The following is a 20,837-nucleotide window of genomic DNA, read 5'->3' as shown; positions in this document are numbered from 1 at the left end:
CTAGATCTTTCTACCCAGCTCGCTCCTCTGTTGGGTTAATTTTTAAATCTGTATGATGTTAAGCTTTTTTGTAATGCTTACAGTGCATCTGAGTGAACTTGATTATTCCACTTTGCCCAGTTGCAACTGAGCAATTAACATTTTAAGCCAACAATCTACACTTGAAATCTAAACTGTTGCTATGTTTACACGTCATGGATTGCCCTCTGTTGACTTGGGAATGCAATGAGGAAGAACAATCTCATAGGTGCACTGAATCTGAAATTAACCTTCCACTTGGCTGGTTGGATTTGTAAAGCACTGTGCAGCGTGTTCAGGAAAAAACAGACCAGAGAATAAAGCATTTTCTAAATTTTAAGGTCTGACTCTAGCTTTGGTGTTGTCCCATCTCACAGGACAACAACAGCAGGAGCTCGGGACTTGTAGAGCTGGGCTTTGGATCCTGCTAACGCTGTGTAGGCTTGTTGTGTGTTGGTGAAACAAGGCATAGCGCATCACGCTGTGGGGATGTTGAGAAGAAAATTTCAGATGGCTTTTGGGCTGTTCAACCCACAAGCAGTTCGAATATGGCTCTCCTGTAGGAGACATGCAATGTGATTAGCAGTGGAGCTCGTTGATGCAAGGACTCCTAGCTTATCTGAATGTCCTTCCAGTGGAAGGAGGCAAAGTAACGGTGGATGGTACAGAAGCAAGAGCTGCAGTGGGACGTGGGTGCTTACAGCAGTTCCATGGTGTCTGACAAAGCCACATCGTGGCTCCATTTTATGCTGTCATGATATGGAGCTGAAGGTGCTGGTAGACCCGAAAGAGCCGGTGGCAGGAGTGCATCCTGAAGATCTGGACTGTAGGGATGTTGTGACCCTTCTCAGACGTACACCAGGAATCTGCCCTAACACTTTAGGTGAGCATTTCTTCACCTGGTCCTAGCATCTCCTGGACAAAGCTTGTATTCAGAATCTGGTGTCTGGATAAGTCGTGTGGAATATCTGAGTTAACAGTCACCCTTTGAAAGAGCTGAAGACCATAAATATGGCCTTAAATTTGTTGTTATTTTTTATTTTTTTCAGGCAGGCCTGTGGCAGGTGTGGAGAAGGGTTTGCCATAGCTCCAGGTGACACAGGCTTGCTGCAGAGCGTGTGCTAGGGTAGGTGCTGCTGGGTCTGCAACCTGGATGTAAATACTGTTCCGGTGTGAATCCACAAACATTTCTGGGATGCCAGATGAGCCTGCTCTAAACAAGGCTGAACATGAAGGAGAGGTGCCTTTCAGAGTTACTTTCATCTGTGTAACTTAGATTCTGAAGTATACTTACATATGCACTGCACTGCACGATCCCACCAGTGTAGCGCAGCAGCTTATGGCGAGAGGAGTAGTTACGTGCCTGCTAATTGCCTTTAGCAGAGCAATTAGGGCAGCTTGTAAGGCAGCTCTTCAGCCTGTTCGGTGTTACGCTTTGAGAGACTGCTCTGCAGCACAAACTTGGCTGCGTCGGTGCTTCTGGAAGTGATGCTGGCCAAAACCACGTCCCTCAAAGTGGTCAGAAATTCTCCACCTAAACTCATGTCTCAAGTCGTGATCTCTGTTGACTGTCCTATAACATCCTAACAGGACATCCCAGCAATGATGTACTGAAATAGGCTTTTTGATGGTAGCAGGGTGGCTTTGTTTAAACCTAATCCTCTTATGAGAAGGCTGGCAGCCAAATGCGAGGAGATGCAGAGATGTAGAGGAGTATTAAAGATGAAGAGTAAGCAAAGTCATCTAAAATTTTAACTCCTAATCTTAGTTTTAATTTTACCTCTTAACTCTTTATCCTAGTGGGTGAAGGCATAAGTGTAAAGTTTAAAGGGAAAATAATGAATTAGGATGGTAGCTGTATGAGAGCTATGAAAAATGGATGTGAACTATGAAGGTTAAAAACCAATAATAAAATCTTAGATTGAATATTTAAGTGCTCCACCATGCTGTGAAGTGGAATCTCAGCTGCAGGTCTGTTCACCCAGAAGTGGGAAGGGAAAAAAGATGTGGATGGATAATAAACAGGCAGAATACCTCTGCCTTTTTCAGAGGTGGGATGTGTGGTACAACAGCTCTTTTCAATTTTTAACTTTCGTGTTCCTGTAAAACAAACAAAAGACTTATTATTCATGTTCTCCACTCTGTTGCTGCCTCCAGATGTTCTGCAGTGATGGTTATCGCTTTAGTTCTTACCTTTAGAAGAGAAAGGCTGGCTGTATGTTAGAAAAGCGTAAGCAGAGTATGCATGCACATGTGTAAATATAGGAGCAAAATATCCTCTACCACGTGCCTCCTAGTTTTTAGATCTTCAAATTTGTTATTTTAAGACTTGAAATGCTTCTTATAATAGCAGTTCATGCCAAAACTGCTAGTAATGGCTTTCCAGAATGAAGGGAAGTAAAACTTGCAAGATATTTTGCCATCGGTAACTTTCTTAGTCCTTCTACACTTGTGAGGTCAATTTAATTTTGGTGGTGGTTTCGTTGTCGTGTTCTGTCAAAGCATAAGACTTACCTGGTTTTTTTTGTTTGTTTTTTTGTTTTTTTCTGTCGTGTGACTAGAAAGCAATTCTGCGCTGTGTTTTGTAGTGGTGGCTGTTCATAGCTATTCTTGGAACATTTTTCAAACCATCCTGTGTTGGCGTAGCGTGCGGTCTCTTGATTTTTGTGTTCCTAAGTTAAACCGTTGAGGTGTTTATATAAGTAGGCTACTCTTACACCTTCTTTTTGTCTTTAAAAAGATACACAGCAGGATTTAAAGGGCTTACAACCCTTTGAAGAGAAGAACAAATTCATTTTATGAGAGTCATTTCTTCATGAAACGATGAGAAACTCACAGCTTCCTTTAGGGAGGTTGAAAGCTTAGCTGAACAACGCCAGTCGGGGCTTTGGCTGTCCATGAATTACTCAGCAGGGCGGTAAGAAAATTCTGTATGTTTGGGTTTCCCAGGACGCTTCCACTGTTTCACAGCCAAAAAATCTGGTCTGGGCAGGAAAAGAGGGCCTCAAACATCTGAGTTGTTTATTGCATGAACTGAGCTGCAGGGCACAGAGCTGTGTCAGATTTTGCATACAGGGGACAAGCCTACAGAGGTTCATCTGCTGCGGCTGGGAGTCATCAGGCTTGCCAGATAGGCAGAGCACGTGTCTGCAAAGTTTGAAACATCTTGGTTGTCTGTGGATGTAGAGAGTGTAACACCAAGCTTACAGGGGGATCTTGGAAGCAAGTCTGGGAAATGCAGGAGGTATCTCAGAGGCTGCTGGAAGAACAGCATAGCAAGACTAGTGCCAATATTGTGTCCGCTCACGTGCTTGGACAGTAGTTTTTTCTTTTTTTTCCCTGCTCTGGTGGATTTGATCCCAACCTTGTCTGTTATTGCCGAAGACTAACAAAAGGAAGTGTAGTACTTACCTCTGTTTGGCTTTTACTGCAGCCATTAATCAAAAAGGATGTATTGTGAATGCCATACCTGAATATGTGTAGCTTAATCTCTCTTCCTTATCTCTTCCTCTCTCAGTGCCAGACATTGCCCTTGCAAAATGAGCCAGCTTCCTCCGAAGAGTCCTTTGGCATGCCCGTTGTCAGAGGGCATCACTTCCAGGATAGATTCTTTGGACAACTTGTCAATGGACAGTTTTTGGCTGGAAGTAGAGAACATTAAACAGAGCACTGAAGCCGAGCAAGAGGAATGCAGCCTTGCAGATGTCAAAGCACAAGAGGGTAGGTTGCCAAAAACGTTGGGAGTGAGGGGAGGAAGGAAGATGTTCGTCTTTGAAAATTTTCTTATGCACCTGAATGGTTGAAAAGCATGATGGCATATGGTTAGAATGTTACCTGGCAAGTCACAGTTATATTTATATAGAGATTTTTTTTTTTCCACTGGGTGATGGTTAATTCCCCGCAGAAGAGGAGTGTTAGCCTCACCTAGTTTCAGCTTCTGAAAAAAAGCTGACTGAAGATGGGTGAGAAGTTCATTCACGGCTCCGGACTTTTTAAAGCAGCCACCACTAAGTGTGGGTGCCCTCATTCCTTGTGCACTAGCTGTGTGGTAAGCATGCTTTGACAGCTAACAGCATTTAGGAAGGATTGTTTGTGTACGTGGTCCTGAGACTTTATCATAGTGGCTTTTACAAGAGCTGCCTTTGTGGAAGGCAGGCTTTCCCCCTGTGATTCTCTGTTCAAGGAACCATAATAAACACTGAGAATGACAAGGGTACATCCACACAAGATTTTTCTGATGCTGCTTTTTATTTTCTTTTCTTTTAAAGATCACTTTATGCATATGGGGTGTTTCAACTGGGCTTTATAGAACATTGATTTTTATCCAGGATTTTGGAATAATTGGAGTCTGTACCAATTGCCTTTTGACATGAGAATTAAAATAAATATCCTGGGGTTTCGGAGGACTGATGAGCACCAAGCAGTTCCACAGTTGGGCGGTCACACATTTCTTGTGTCCATTCTGGATGATGGGATTGCAGCCTGCACAGCCTACAGCTGTTGTTTTGGCCTGATACTGAGAAGGATATATGAGCGTAACGGAGAAATGTTTGAGTGAAAGTCCTGGTGTGATGCTATGTTTGGGAAGGGTAAATAACTATGCTGGGTTCATAAAGGGGCCCTGGAGAGTAGGACAGGAAGATAATCTGTGCTGGCCATAATGGGCAAGACACTGAACATCAAGGCCCACTGTCAGTGTCCCTGCATCAAAGATTTAAGCTTGTGTTTTAGAACTGGAAGAGATACAAAAGTGACTCAGAAACTGACTGCATCAGGGAGGAGACTGGAAAAGAGGGCATGCCATTAGATGAAAGGCTGTCTAGGATATCCGAAATACTGATATGCTAGAGGCAATTTGATTGCTGTGTGTAAGCAGGGACATAAAGAAAAGTTTCCTGTAATGCTGCACGTTAATCTCGTAGCTAACTGCTTAATTGGCACTTGTAACCAGACAAACTTGAAGTAACGCTCCTGGTAGTGAAGCCTTCCTGGCAGGCCGGGGAGGGCAGCACGGTGTGCTCAGCCTCTGGGTGCCTTCTGGGAAGGAGTTCAATCGGCAAGCCTTGTGCTCGAAGCGTAAGTAATGAGGGGAAACTTGAGGCTGGCCTAAATGCAGGAGGCCAGGCTGGGCTGGTGCCTCCTGGCTTCGTGTCTCTGCAGCCTCCAGCTGGAGCCAGGTGAGATGGCCGCGCAGCTGGGCCGCTTCAGGCCAAAGGCACTGCCGCTGTTTGCATAAAGGCCGAGAAGCTGGGCTTGGGCAGCAGTTAATAGCTCTGTCTGGAGCCGGTGACGAAGCGCTGATAACCATCACGGCACGGAGACGGCGTGGAGGCTTCATGCAGATAAGGCATCGCAAAAATGCTGACCCAGTTGGAAGGCGATGAGCCCCGCGTGAGGGGTGGCGAAATGGGAGGCTGCTCATGGCCTCCCACGGACAACTGGTCAGCCTGTAACCTTGGGGAAGAACTGGGTCAGCAGAAAGGTGCTGGGGTTTGATGCCTGCGGCCTCACCTACAGTTGAAAGGGTCAAAAACTGGCTTTTTTCTCCAACAGGAGTAGTGTAGTGTTTTCCTAGCTGCTTGCTCCAGCTATCTCCAAAGCCCATGGTACAACAGGTGTATGCATTGTGTGTGGTGGTGGCACTAAAATATCTGTTAGTATCCTCGTAACATGCAGTCATCTCTGAGAAACGTCTGCAAAGGCTGTTTCTTCTCTTCCTCTGAAAAATAAGTGGGAAGTTGCACATTATGTTTTGTCTAAATATCCTACGATACCAGCTGTCATTCCAATTTTTGGAAACTAAACATAATTATTATGAATACTAGTTTTGGTTAGTTCATGTTCCAAGTAAGTTCTTGCAAATGGTGTTCTTTAGTTTTGCATATCTATTCCCATTTGTGCCTCCTTCCCCAAATGTTGCTTGTCCAGATCTCACAAGGCGAATGTTAAAAACCCTCCAGGCTTAAATCTGCAGCCAGACTGCTATGGACTTCTCAATTCTGGCCTGTTCCTCTCTGATTTTCCTCTTCTTCCCATAAATAACCTATTTTACTGTTTTCCCTTTGTGTTACTGGTAAACATAATTGGGCCAAAAATATTAAATTGAGAAATTAACATCTGAGCTGCTTTGGCATCAGATGGAGCAGTAGGCTTAAACGGATGTCCGATTCATGGTCTTCTGCTTAGTATTGTGTATTAGATTAGTTTCCTGTTATGACTGGATTTGGATATTTTCAAAATTTGCAAGCAATACACTAACTTCCTGTAGTTCCCAAGGACAAAATAAAGAAGTCTTTTGCACGCTGTGCTTCTGTGAAACCGCGGATGTAGGACAAATAGCTGTATACGGGGAATTCATAAATGTGATTGAGTCCCAACCCTACACACGCATGAGTAGCTGTAACCAAGTGAGCAGTGCCAGTGGGGATGCTTTTAACTGCTAAGCTTTTGGAGAACTGGACGTGAGAAGTGCCCAAAATCAGTGTGGGAGAGCTAGCCAGTTTGCTAGAAGTCCGGGTCTATTTGCTCTGGTGTAATGCTGAATAGAGTTCTGTTTTCATGCAACTTGCAAACAGATATTGTGACTCCAGCAAACTCCTCAGCCTTTAGAGCGTGCTCCTTCCATTCTCAGGTGCTGTGACAAAACAGTAGTCTCTCCAGAAAAATTAAATGATTTAATCCCATAAGATGATCTGTGTGGCTTTTATTGATGCAACAATAATGAAGTTTTGCCCAAGCAGCTGTGATAGATAAGGAATACCAGTCTGCATCAGAAAGAAAAGAATAGGAATGAACTATTCCGTTTGTCAGTTCAGTTTCGTTTTTTTTTTTTTTCTTTTCCCAGTATAACCTTAGGTAGAGCTGTGCTGGAGTTGCCTGCAGTGAATGATTATGGTACTTAAAACTGAAAAGGTAAAGGCTCTCTGGCGTTCACACTATTAAAGTTGAAGCCAGCTGCTAAATTGCTGCTTTCATCCTTGGATTTCAAGTAACTGCCATGCTCAGGGCACTTTCCCACTTGCACAAAAGGCACATCCTATAAGGGAAAAATTGTCTTCCGTGTTTGAAGTGCAACTTTTACATTGAAGATTAGCATGGAGTTGAGCTGTTTGAATAATGCTGCTGTTACTGTCTCCAGGCTTGTCACACTTTACTTTGGAACTGGAATGGTCTTTAATTTTAGAGGTGTTTTGAGTAGATACAGTCATAAGTGAATGCATAGAGCAAGAATAACACTGTTGTCTAATGTCTGTGTGGGTAGCAGTCAGTCCACTTAAAAACATAATACAGTAAAGGAGCAGTGACAGTGTGTGCAAATAATTCTGCAAGTGTATTAAATAAAATACATTTGAATCTATCAGACTAGTATCTGGATTTTTTTTAAAGTTGATACTGAGGCATGCATGTAGATAAATAATTAAAAGAAATGGCCAAATGATCGGGAATTATATGAAAGCCAAATGCGCAGTGTTAGATGTTATGTGGTTTCTCACAGACCTTTTGTATGCTGTCAGAGGACCCTTTGTGCCCAGGGAGGCAGTGCTGTTTGCTCTGACTTACCGTACTGGTGTACTTGTGCCTGCTGCCACAGCTCCCCTTTACATGGATAGTCCGTGTGAAGGCAGACTTCAGCAAGTACAGTTGCCTTTCCTCCTATATCCTGTGAAAGCCCCCACTGGGTTCAGTTCCTCTTGCAGTCCTCGTGCTAATGCCATACGGTCACTATTGTGCCCCTTCTGCCCAGCACGTGTATTACCAGGGTCCTGGTAGCACACACATCTCCATAGTCTTTTTCTCCTCACCCTAGATGAGGAAAAAGGAGTGTGTGGACAGTTAGAGCTGCCTGAAGTGCTGTCTCTTGTCTGGCTCAAGCCTGGTACTCGGCCAGCTAACCTGGGAACAGGACTTCAAGAGTGGCCTGGGCTTCTCACAAAAGATGTAACTCTCAGTCATTGCCGCCCCGGAAAGGGAATGGCTCAGGCTTCTGATTTTCTGATGTTTCAAGAACTCATATTTCTCTTCTTTCTCTTTTTGCTCCCCCTTCTCGTCTGTTGTCTTGCAGAGGGAGAAGCTGAAGCTGAGTGGCTCCAGGACGCGGGCCTGTCAGACCTCATCAAGGACCATGCCTCAGAAAACGACAACGTGGTGCTGCTCTCCACCCTGACGAAGACCCAGGCCGCTGCTGTGCAGCGAAGGTTAGATACCTACTCCCGGTCTCGGAGGAGGAAGAACAAGCATCCCGTGCGTGATGTTCGAGACATTTTTGGAGTGGTCGGCTCTGGGGTATGTTGATTGAGTGGAATCTCCCGAAAGGTTTTGTTGTACTGTGGTAGCAGCCTCAGCTTCCTGCACCTAGGGCTGCTTCCATTTCCAAAACAGGTGGCTTCATCTCTTAAGCTGAAATGAAGCTGAGATTGCAGAACTTCTGCATCCAGGTTGCAGGACTGAGGAGAAATTACTACAGAACCTGCAGTTCTATAATCTTCCTAGAGACTGTCGGAAGAAACGCTTTGTGTAGCACCTACAGCACTGCAGCCTCATGGAGCTCTGATATCATTTGGAGCCCTCTTGTGTTTTCTTTATTCCAGTGACATTTTATTCCAACTGCAAGTTCTTCTTAAGTTCATCAGTTGAAATTCAGCAAGTTTTTAAACTTACATATTAAATAGAAATCTGTTGTATGCTCTATCATATGGGAATGAAGATTTTTAGCTCTTAACCTTAAGTGCCCACTCACTAGGTTTCTTTTATTTGCACTTGAAAATCTGAGCAGTTAAATCCAATCTGATAAAGTGACATTCTGGTGTGAATTAGTTACAGATGTTAAATGGAGTGGTTCTGCTTTCATGGTAAGCTCATCAGTTGTATGCCTACTCTAAATATATAGTACATCTTCTGTACGGATTAACTTCTGTCCATCTGCAATGACTTTGCACAGGTTCCTTTTAGCTTTCATTCATCTGTCCACAACTCCATGTCATGAACAGGTTCTCAGAAAGTTGCTAAATTCTGGTAACAGAATATGCTTTCTTGTATTCTGACTAGTTCTAGCAAGAGGAAGGTTTTCATTAGTAGAATTGGCTGCTAAATGTCTCTTTATACTTTAAAGATGCACTTCTTTTTCTAGACCTGAAGAGGCAGGTTACCATAAAGGTTGCAATGGGAAGCTTTTAGGTGCTGGTGTGTGGCTAGATCCTGTGCAGTTTGCTTGGTACACGGTTTGTTAGCCCCTCAATGTATAAACAAAAAAGAAATTGGCTGCTGATCGTGAGGAAGTAAGTCTTGCTTTCATGGTGTGGAAATTCATCATAAATACCATCCGTGAAAGTTGTCTGTTTTTCACCTGCCTGTCAAATCCCCTAATTGTTATTCGTTTAATAATTCTTAGTTTCAGAACAGTCTTAGTGTCCTGACCTTCAGCAGCATTTTCTCAGAGTAGCAAGCAATGTCAGGTGTTCTTTGTTGTTTTTTTTTTGGTTTTGTTTTGGTTTTCTACCAAAATCAGGGTGTCATTGTAATGACTTCTGTTCTGCTTTGTGTAAGTAAGAGTGTTTTCATTTACTTTTCAGGAGACAGTAGCAGAGAAAGAGGAGTCCAGCCCAGATCAGTTGTGGCACAATCTACGGACTTCAAATGTTCAGAAACGTAAGGAGGAATTTTCAAATGTACAGTAGGATTGGAAATGGGGTGTAGGATCTGAAGTGGGGCTGGAACTGAAAGGGAAGTTAGGCAAATCTGGACTCTGAACTTGAGCAGCTCTATCTCCAATACTAGCTGTTACTATTAAGTAAGGCCTTATTTGTGTGTGGTTTTTTTTCTTTTAAATGCAAGCTTACAAAATTTGCTGAATTTAGTAAACTTTTCAAGGGCCTACTGTTGTTAGGAATTAGCACTCAGTGATAACCTTCAATCTTCAAGAAAGCAATTAAAAAAACAAAGATCATATAGTGAAATCCTATAAGCACTATACACAGTTGCATAAAGAGAAGTTAGCCACATGTATGTCCTTTAATTTAAGGCCATGTTCACATCTTACTACTGACCTGGTGTTCATAGTTGTAATGTTAAGGCTTTAAGCTAGGCTCACTGTGCTCTGACAGCACTCTTTTCAAATGCTAATGTGATCCTTTTTCTCTTTCCCAAAGGCAGTTGACTCCAAACATGTCTTAAATGGCAGTTTTAATGCACTTGTTTTCTAAGCTTCACCCTTTTAGCTTTCTGAAATTCAAGGTGTTTTCACCTCTGTAGCAGAAACCCAGGATTACTCCTGCACAGTTCGAAACTCTGGAAAAGAGGAGGTGTTCAACATGGACATTGCCTACTCAGAGCAAGCAGCTGTCCTGCTCAAAGGATCGTTCCTGTCTGAATCCAGGAGAATAAAGGATGGAAATGCCCTAACTGTGAGCATAGGAAGAATTTTTCATGTTAGAGCTTAATTAGCTTCTCTTCTTGCCTAGATGGGTGCAAGACATTTGATTCAATTGTATGATCAACGCTTGGAAACGTCCTCCATAGATAGTGTTGTAACAGGCCTGTACTAGGCAGGGGTTTTTGGATGGGTAATGCAATTATCCTTGCAGTGGTGGACAAGGATAACTGTTGTGTAGTGGGGGGTCAAAAGAAATAGTACTTGTGTGTGAATCTGTAGCAATTTGGATGTGGATCTGGGTTGTTGCCACTGAAAAAAAGAATAACTGGACTTTCTTGCTTGTAATGCTAACAGTTTCTTCTCTGAAAATGTACTGGACTGCTTCCAAAGTTCATGTAGATTAGGATGGGTATCAGGCTTTCTTTAATTTAGAAAACTGGGATCTCCAATATATTTGGAGAGTAATGCTGAAAAAGGGAAATATTGAACTATGAATTGAGTAGAAGTAGTAGTTTTGTTTATTTGCCTAGTGTTAAAAATAGGAGAATGCATAAATGCTTAGTTAGTGATAAAGAATGATAAAAATGCAACAGAACTTCATAATCACTAGGATCAGTAGAGTAGCTTGTACTGAACCTTTTGTGTGTGTGTGTTTTCCTTTAGAAATTTAAAATCCACAAGGGCAGACTGGGAGTGACCAGGGTTGGAGATCTATCTGCTCAGGACATGAAGAAGATCCCCACGCTGGCCCTTATTGAACTAACAGCTCTTTGTGATGTTCTAGGCTTTGAGCTGAAGAGAAATAAGGCAGCAAAACTGAAAACAACAGGTTAGTATGTTTTCTTGATTTTTGTTTTTTTTTCTCTCCCCTCATTTTGTGCCCCCCCGCCTTTTTTAGTTGAGATCTTCTTACGAATTTGGTTTTCGAGTGGTAGAACAAAGAAGGTCTTTGATAAGAAACCTTGTGACAAGTGTTTTTGCATTAATCTATTTCTTCTGGAATCATTGGGTTATGATACCAAGACCTACTACCACCTTTACATCTATCGTGTACATTTGTCCTATTACCTGTTCTTCTCTTTTTCTCCAGAACTTATAAAATGTGCTGTCTTAGTCTGTAGTGCTGGAAGTATCCCTGACACCAGTATTAACAGTGGTACAGACTTAAAACATGTTTCTGTTGTAGAGAAAAGACTCTTTGGAGTTCCACTCAACACTCTGCTGGAAAACGACCAAAAACTGCTTCCCAACACTAAGGTCCCTCTGTTACTCCAGGCAGTAAGTTTTCTTGATTTCATTCATGCTTCTGCTCCTCGAAGCTGGGAAGCCTTTGAGGCTTGTGATAAGGAAGGGCTGACTTCTCACCCTCTGTACCTAAGAGCTTTCTTTTTTCCCCTTTTAATAGCTGCTATCTTGTTTGGAAAAGAGAGGACTTGAGACAGAGGGCATTTTGAGAGTTTCTGGGTCCCAGACTAGAATCAAGGTATGAGCTCTTTACCTTTGAAAATATTGGTAGTGATCAGGGAGCATGTTGCTGAAGCAAGTCTTGAAATAAGGTCTAATTTGAGTTGTCTCCCTTCCCTGTACAATTAGAAATGTCCATTACTGGGAGATCTGGGAATGTCTGTCGTTGAGGGTATCTGTGGTCTTTTGACTTGATGGGTTGACCTAGTGTTCAGCTATAGAATTTCCATTTTATTTGCTTACTGAAGCATGTAATAAATTCCATCTTTTTTTTTCTTTTTTTTATATAGAGTCTGGAACAGAAGCTAGAAAGGGACTTCTATACCGGCCTTTTCCGCTGGGATGAAGTCCACCAGAATGATGTATCTGGGCTACTGAAAAGATTCATAAGAGAGCTGCCTGCCCCGCTGCTGACAGCAGAGTATCTTCCTGCTTTTGCTGCTGTACAAAGTGAGTCCCTCTTTGGGCTGTTTAGTGTCAGTTTGCTGGTTTGTACTTTTCTAGTCCTGGGCTCTCCTGTCAAGTCTCTTGTTAGCAAGTGGATTTCCTGGGAATACAGAACATGATACTCGCTATAGATGGTCAAACTCAGTTTGCTGGGTGTTATATATACTATTATGCACAGCTTCGATGTCTTAGTCGCTAGTTCTTGGTTGTACACAAAATCTTTGTGTAGGAACACTGTCCTGAATAAGTTATGTTACTACATTTGAGGCTGCAAGGTTACTATGTGAATTAGGAGAACCTAATTTAAAAAAGAAAAGTACGTGCAGACTGAGCTGTGGCAACTGGCCAGAGTGCATGGTCTTGGACCGTCTGCAGCAGTGTAAGACAGTGCGTCTTATTCTGAGGTTTGTGCCTCAATAGGTGACTTGAATGTTTTAAGCCAACTGTGTGTGCAACTTTTTTTTTGGACAAGAAATAGGTGGTGGGGTCTCCTAGAGTAAGCATAATACCAGCAAGTCTTCAAAAAAAAAAAATCAGTCATCTGGAACAAAAGTGATTCACTTCATAAAGGAGACTTGAGAACATAATTTCCATTCTTAAAAAGAATGGTGTCAGAAGCCTGAACCTGTCTTTCCCTTTCTAGATATTCCAGACCTGAAGCAAAGACTGCAAGCTCTGAACCTCCTGATCCTGATCCTGCCTGAGCCTAACAGAAACACACTAAAGGTAAGTCTACCTGTTCTTGATTTAACTGGAAAAACATGTTCTCATTCCACGTTTTTGTTCAAGGAACTCTATCAGCTTTTGTAAAGGGGAGTGTAAATAACGGATGATTAGGAGGTTTTACTTCACTGACTTGAGCATAGAAACGCGTGATGGAGGGGAATAAGCAAATCTACAGGCTGGGAAGTGAATGTAAGCTGTAAGCACAGGCTGCCTTTTGGGTACAAATTCAAGAGCAGTAGGAATCCATGTGGTCTTAGGGGGATTTTTACACCATTTTCAGAAACATGTTCTTTCTTTTCAGTGTACTAAAGCACTTCGCTATGGAGTGGAAGATGTATAGGTCTCATCTTAGTGCACCCACAGACAATATATATGGGAGAAATTCATCAACTTTGTTGAAGGTGTGAGGCAAAATAGATCCAAAGGGTTTCATTTTTGACATCTGCGAATAGATTTGGGGGATCCTGGGGGAAAAGAGGGTTGGCTTTGGATTCTGTAACTTCTAGAACTGGAGTTTGTAAATTGCCACCAGTCCAGAAATAAGAACTTACCTATTTCCTACACATACTGTCTCTTCTGATTCATGAACGCTGGATAAACCATCTCCCTGCTTGGTGTAGTTATTTGTTGCTATTCTATTATTAGAACTTGGCCACTGTACTTCCTGACTAGAGAGCTGGATTTTCTCATGAATATCTAGAAAAGGTGCTGATTAGATGATCTCTCCAGCAATTGTCACTCTAGTTTCTTGAGTACTATTAGGAATTAATATCTTAAGTCTCCTTCCCTCTCTTCAGGCTCTACTTGAATTTCTCAGCAAAGTGGTTGCCAGGGAGAACAACAACAAAATGAATCTCTGGAACGTTTCCACAGTCATGGCACCAAACCTGTTCATGCACAAAGGCCTGCCAAACAAGATCCCCGAAGGGAAGGAGAAACAGCTAGCAGAGGGGGCAGCTGATGTTGTGCGGATGATGATCCACTATCAGGATTTGCTCTGGACAGTAAGTTGCACAGGTGTTTTGCAGTATGGTATAGCAGTGCCTTGGTCTGGATGGAACTGGGGTAGGCAATGGGATAGTCTTGGAAATTTCAGACGAGTTGATTGTTGGCAAAGCTTCTGTCTGAATTCCAAGATTACCTGTTTTGAAGGTATATAGATATTTCATCTGCTTAAGAGGCTTCATAAAGCGATATTTGGGTTTCTAAACTGTATCCTCACCTCTTCTTGATTTGTTTTGATTCCTATTTTCCCCCTTCTTCCCTGCCCAGGTCTCCTCTTTTCTGGTAGCTCAAGTGAGAAAACTCAACGAGAGCAATAGTAAAAGGTACCAGTTCTGTGACAAACGGATAAAAAACTTGTTGCGGAAGATTCATGCTGATAAAGACAAGGTGGAAAAGAACCAGGCAGAGGTGAGATAGAACTGGTCTCTTTCACAAGTGCCAAATACATTCCCATTATAGTATTTTCATGAGAACTTGAAAAAGTCTAAAGAGTGATGGTTTTTACAGAGTGAGAGGGAGAACAGTCTGCAGCATCCCACACTCTACTAGCCAGATTGTGGCAACAGATGACCCTAACAGCAAGCGTATTGATTAAATCTGAAACTACAAAATACTGTTAAGATGTTGTATGTTCACAGGAGAAAGGGGAAGAGACCAGGAGCAGAAATGCTGGATTTAACCTCACATGAACAGAATTGACATAGCTTTAGGTGTCCCATGTGTTTAGACAGACATGCCTGCCAGGATCAAGTCAGAATTCTTTTAGTAAACTTAAAGCAAAAAAATTTAGACTACTACAGTAATGTGAAAGTACGTTTTCAGTCATCTTGCAGTGTAATGCTGCTGATCTGTATGGGACAAAGTGAAGGAGAGAGGTGAAACTTCTCTATTTCACCTGTTGTGTTGGTGCTGGCTGAGACTTTTAAACAGATGTTGCTACCGGACCCATTTGAGTATCAAAGCTGCAGTCATTCTGCTTTTTGGTTACCATGGTTAATTAATTAATGTAGGTCTGTAGCAGGTAGGTTACATTACACAATGCTGGATTTTAGGTATCACATAGCAGTGGTGGTGATGCTGGGATAATCTAAGGACATGAGCAAAATGAAGCCTGCAGGTAGGAGTAACACATGGAGAGCTTAAATCTGCATACCTGAAGAAGAGTTTGTATTCTTATAAGCCAGTACATCCCCCGTCTTTCTATACCAGTTGGGCTACTGAGATGTGCACCTAAAATTTGTCTGGTTACGTATGCGTGTCACTCTCAAAAGGTTTCAGAAAGGATAACTACAATTTAGGCAGCCCAACAGATGACTGAATACTTAGGATTGTGCTAACAGTGCTTCCTAGTGGTGTGTAGCACTGTTTCTGCAGAACTAGAATTGCAAAATTAACATGCTTCGGTTTAGACTCAGTTAGAATGGTTCTTTGTTCTGCATAAAAATTCTGAAAAATTGGCTCATGAAAGTGTTAATGAGAACAGTTGACAAAAAAGCACTCAGATTCTCTTCTGTAATAGCTCAGTGCTTCTTTTTTGAAATTATCTTTTGTTCTAAAATTCAGTAGTCCGTGTAAGACTGTTCAGTTGTCTAAACATTATTCCTGTTGGAATATTATTCCATATTCCTGTTTTTTAAATGAATTCTAGAGAAGTCCATCATGCTAGTGGAAAAACACTTCTTCTGAATTTATTCTGCCAAATCCCAATTTCATCAAAACCTGCAAGTGCCAGTACTGTATTTGAACAGCAGAGAGCACCAGCACACACTGATCGAGACCAGTGTTTTTCTCCACAATCACAACACTGATGCACAGATAATTTGTTTATAATGCTCACTTTGATGCTTTTATAAGCTTCCATTTGCTAGTATGTGGAATAAGAAAAATAAATTCTATGAATACCTGGCTGGGTAAATTTAATTCTTCACATTCTCCAATCTAGTTTGAAACTTGATGTTTTAGCTGATAACAAAGTCTTTCTTGAAGTGCTTTATTCTTTTTTCTTCTGCTTTTCTTGTTCAGCCTTCCAAGGTTGTGAAAGTCCATGCTTCACTTCTCCTGAAGGATTCACTAGAGGTGCATTTGAACAATGCAACCAGAGTTGCTGATGTCTTGAGGCAGTTTCAGAAGAACTTGTGCCAGAATGGCTGGAATATTGTTAACACAGTCAACCTCCTCAAGTGGTAAGTGCTTTTTCTCTGCTTATTTGGGGGGAAAAAAAAAAAAAAAAGCAGGTGGTCTAGTCACTATGTTTTCTGTCTTCTGGTGCAGCAGGGAACTGTTAGAAACTGCTGTCTGCTTTTCCATTCTAGATTTTGGGAATGGTGTGCTGGGTGGGGCAGACAAATAGTAGTTCAGCTGGGTGATTCCGTCACTGTGCTCAGGCTGGCAGGAGAGTGGTGGTCCCCTCATCTGCTGGAAGGCAAATGAACTACAACAGTATGTGCAAAGCCTTGCTGGAGAGAAAGGGAAGTGGTGGAATAACATTGACCATGCAAAATAAACCTTCTCTAGCTCTCCTGGAGAAAAGCATCACCTGTGTGAGCTGCTTGCCTGGAACCAGTGTTTCCAATGTGCATAGGTTCATGTAGGGGTTTCCTAAAATAAGCTCTACATTTCCCTCCTATGCTCCAATGATGAATTGCTGAAGTAATCCCCAAAATGAACAAAACAATTCCCTAACCCCACAGGCATGTATGCAGTATTCAATAGGTGAAATGTTAGTGCATCTCCTGACTGTGTCCACGGGCAGGAGATGCCCAGACCAAGAAGGTGGATGGGGAGTTGGCTGAGTATGGGGCAGCTGGGAACTAGTATCTCAGTCAAGCTCCTGCAGCCTCTGAAGTCTTCCTGCAGATGAGCTTCTCTTGGACAGGCTGTTGACTGTAGAGGAATGCTGACAATGAGAGTTGGTATTTATGCCTTTTGTTTTTCTGTTGAAGTGTTTGTATACAGTGCGCTTCTCATTACAAGTAAGGAATATCTGCCTTGTTCTTTGCACAATTTTGGGTGTCATTTCCAACAACCACATAGTTCAGGAGAATCAGCAAGGTTGCTGTACTATACAGCGTTGTAGCTTCCTTGACCATTGCTGACTTCTGCACTGTGAATGATTCCTTTGGAAGAAACATGACTGAACTACCTAACCTGCCCTTCACGGAGCTATGTTAACTTCAGTGTGTCTTTCCTTTCTATAGTAACAACTCAACGGAGTGCACAAGCTTGCTCCTGTATGAAGTGGGAGGCAATATTGGTAAGTCTGGGTGGTAACTGAAAATAACTTTGATACCCAGTTTTTATGTCTAACTTGCAATAGGAGGGAGACATCATGATTAGGCGATTTGGAGGGGGCTCCAGAAATTAAAAGGCAAGTGAAGAAATGTGGGTTAACCGCACCAACAGCAAACAGCAACTGTCAGAGCTTTCCTCTATCAATAGGGTGGTGCCATCAGACGGAAAGGAAATCTAAATAATATAACAGCAGATGGGGGGTCTGAAAATGGAAAGGAATTCTTATGTCCTGTTACAACTGGTTCTGAAGATCGTTGTCTACTGGAGTGATTTAATTTTCTCTCAGTATTTCTCATAATGGCATCTGTAGAAGGAAAAATCCATCATATCAAATACAACTTGGTCTAGCTACTGGATTTGATCACTAACATATTTCAAAATGCATTTCGAAATGCTTTTCAAGAGCTAAGGTTATTGGGTATGAAAGTTAGATTACCTTTCCGCAGTTGAAGCTCAGCCTTAATGTGGTTTTAAGAAATACACATTCATTTTAACATAAAGAACTAGAACTCTTTCAGATTTGTCTAACCGCTTCTGAATGGTTGTAGTGTTGATATGAATGTGGACAAGTACCAGTCTTTAGGGGGAAAGTAGTAACTATGGGACTAAGAATATAAGAAATGTTTTTTTTCTGAATTTCTTGTTCTGAATAGGTGAACATTGTCTGGACCCAGACACTTACCTCTTAGACTTGTATCATATCAATCCACATGCTGAGTGGATAATTAAGCAAAACCCATCGTATCCTCGGATGTTCTAAGAGAACATGAACAAAACAAAGTTTGGTTGAAGCTTTTGGAAGGCAAGAGAAAGCTATGGAGATGTTCCCAGTATAGTCACAGACTGGACAATGCTTGTGTCTTTGAAGGAAAAAAGTTTTATTTACTACTTCCATGACAGCTGGCTGTGAGTACAATAGCCCACATGTAAACAGGGGAGTTGATAAACAGCACCAATTATCCTTACGTAGCCGAATTTGCAGGGATATGATTGTTCTTAAATGAAATAAAAAGCCCCCCAAAACACCCTGCAAAGCTACAGCAATTATACAACAAAGATGGGGGATGTAAGACGAGAAACATCTCTTGAAGTTGGTAGAACACGTTTGTTTCTTCTGGATTTGCTGTTCTTTGATCACATCCACATTTTGGAGGAGAGAGAGTTACATGCTACAGCGGTACTAATCCTCTTGGTAAGATCCACTATTGACTGTTGCACGTTACCAGAAGAAGCTGTGATCCTGGGTTTCAGTAATAAGATGCTGTTACTTTCTTTGAAGAACGAAAAGGGATGCTTCCAAAAAGGCCAGATGGGACGCGAAGCTGACATCTTGTATTTAATGGCTACAATGAAAAACATACATGCAACACAAGAAAAAAATAGAGGCATTTATTTTGCTGGAAAACCTACGTGTCAGCAGTTAACCAAGGAAATACTCTGAAGTGAATTTGAGGTTAGTAATCTGACCTGGAAGGCTCTGTGTGAACATGATTGTTAAAACGAAACAAGAACCCTAAGATGTGCAGTGGCTCAAATAAGAGGTCTGTGCCTATATCTGTCTGGTCACTACAGTGGGTACTAAATTGAGCCCTTTACCACTCCAACCACACGTTTTCATCCTGCAGAGCATGGTGGCTGTGGTCTGAAGAGTCAAGGGGAGAGTGGAGCACTTGCACCATGCATTATTACGTAATCATCATCTGACCTCAGTTCAAATGAGACTTCACTTGTGGAAGAGGAGTGCAGAAATATTGTTTTCTTTTGCAGTGATGCTGAAATACCTCACATGAGGGAACCTACTATGCAGTTACAGGTGGTGGAACATGCACCTTCTGAAAATCCTGACATTTTTTTATACTGTTTTTAAACACTGTTGGATATTTATTCATGTGGCAGAAGCAGGGCTGCCCTGCAAGTGTATACTCAAAGTATTTCATTTGCCAAGTCCTAGCTGCACTAGTGACAAGCTCTCCAGTATTATTTCTGATGTTTAACTGAATTCATTTCCACTGCAGCCTGAACTTTCCTTCCCCTCCCTTGTTGTGCCCACCCTACCCCCTTTGTTTGGCTATTCCTATTCATTTTCTCAAAGTCCTTATTTGTACTGTAAGAGCACTTCATTCTCTAGTCTGTCTGCGTGGTTAAATTCTCTTGGTGAAATAAGATCCTTGAGAAGCAGGTGAGCCATAGTCTGTATTCTTTCTAACCTGCTGTGAATATGGTATGAGTGATGCTGAAGTCGTGAAATTATGCATATATTAGTATACTTCTTTTTGGTTGAGATGTTGCAGATGCACTGTTTCAAGGGGTTATCTTCATAGCTATCTTTTTAAGAACCTATAATGGTGTGTGTGTGGGGGGGGAAATCAACCCAGAACCCCAGCAACAAGACCTCTGGAGATAACTTTCTTTATAGGGCTTTAAATTGTGCCTACCAGGGCCTAATTGTTGCCCTTTAGGATGGGTGCTCTGCGTCTCTTAAAAGATCAAGCTGCTTTAAAATTGGGCATTAAAAATCAAAGGTACCTATTAACTCATCACTTCTGGAAATCTTTGTTGCAGTGATGAAGCTTAGCGAAGGGCAAACGCCAGAGATGTCATTCTCTGAGAAATACCTAACTCACCAAGGTGTTTGTAGGAAAGACTGAAGAATCTGTTCCAGTTCAAAGGGGCTTTGTAAGCTAAATTGCATCTCTACAAATCAAAAAACATTGCATTTTTCTCCACCAGTTGTGCACTAGATTTTTTTTAATGTATTGGGCAAAGAATGCTACATCACAGTTTCTACGAATGAGAATGTTTTGTCTTTTTTTGAACACCAAACAATGTGAATCAGTGCTGTGAAAAACAGGCTTGGAGGATCTCACGTGACAAATATCAGTTCTCAAATATGAAAGGTAATGTTGAAAAAAAACCCTCTTTCCAAATGATGGCTGTACTTTTTAATTTTTTCCCCAAACTTTGTACCAAAGAACAAGTATGAATTTTGAACAGTCACTGATGTGCAACCTGCTTCTGGATGTTGGCTTTTAATAACTTTTTTTTTTTTTACAAATTTTTAATTCTGTATTTAAAATTCATTTAATCAATGAGACAATAAAAATACAATCACACTTCTTGGCTCCAGTTTCATTGGTGGAATGAGTTAGCACAGCAAATGGCAGCAGTCTGTGAACTCCAGCAGAATTTGCCTTGTGCCTCAAGAGGGATGGATGTACCTGGAGTCTACATGAGCTAGACAACTTTCACGTTACAGCTTCAGATAAAGTTCCTCTCTGGATGCTCCTGTGGGGTAGCTGTGAAATAGCAATCCGGGAGGAGGACGAGGAGTCAGTGTTGGGTTCAGAAAGCCTAGAGGAATGTTTGGAGCTGGTCTCTTGACAATGAGTTGACAGCTGGCCCCTTCATGAGCACCAAGGATTAGCACCTTCTGAAGAATGAAATGCTCTTGTTAAAGAGGGGAAGATGTTCAAGTGCCATGGGAAGTCCCTCTTCAAAATCCTGTCAGTCCCTTCTC

The 20,837-nt window shown here is 41.9% G+C and overlaps 1 protein-coding gene across 16 annotated transcripts in view; it reads left to right on the top strand.

Annotated features, from left to right (window-relative positions):
- ARHGAP40 (Rho GTPase activating protein 40) overlaps positions 1 to 20,433 on the top strand; it is a 40,807-nt gene extending 20,374 nt beyond the window's left edge. For 10 of the 16 annotated variants that reach the window (XM_083800992.1, XM_083800997.1, XM_083800988.1 and 7 more), the window contains 14 exons: positions 3,536 to 3,738; positions 8,081 to 8,301; positions 9,588 to 9,663; positions 10,267 to 10,418; positions 11,051 to 11,216; positions 11,478 to 11,665; positions 11,793 to 11,870; positions 12,142 to 12,301; positions 12,942 to 13,024; positions 13,822 to 14,028; positions 14,297 to 14,437; positions 16,052 to 16,212; positions 17,227 to 17,282; positions 17,974 to 20,433. In XM_083800992.1, coding sequence (XP_083657118.1) covers positions 3,536 to 3,738; positions 8,081 to 8,301; positions 9,588 to 9,663; positions 10,267 to 10,418; positions 11,051 to 11,216; positions 11,478 to 11,665; positions 11,793 to 11,870; positions 12,142 to 12,301; positions 12,942 to 13,024; positions 13,822 to 14,028; positions 14,297 to 14,437; positions 16,052 to 16,212; positions 17,227 to 17,282; positions 17,974 to 18,080 — 1,999 coding nt within the window. In that variant the 3' untranslated portion in view covers positions 18,081 to 20,433. Of the gene's footprint in view, positions 1 to 1,219; positions 2,936 to 3,535; positions 3,739 to 8,080; positions 8,302 to 9,587; positions 9,664 to 10,266; positions 10,419 to 11,050; positions 11,217 to 11,477; positions 11,666 to 11,792; positions 11,871 to 12,141; positions 12,302 to 12,941; positions 13,025 to 13,821; positions 14,029 to 14,296; positions 14,438 to 16,051; positions 16,213 to 17,226; positions 17,283 to 17,973 lie in introns of those variants that run through there. The other 6 variants (XM_083800996.1, XM_083800986.1, XM_083800995.1 and 3 more) reach the window with 4 other exon arrangements.
- Positions 20,434 to 20,837: the final 404 nt, after the last annotated feature.

This window comes from Anser anser (genome assembly GCF_964211835.1).
Source record: "Anser anser genome assembly, chromosome: 16".
In the NCBI taxonomy this organism is placed as follows: domain Eukaryota; kingdom Metazoa; phylum Chordata; class Aves; order Anseriformes; family Anatidae; genus Anser; species Anser anser.
Note: the sequence above shows the minus strand (reverse complement) of the source record. Positions and strands in the feature narration are given on the sequence as shown.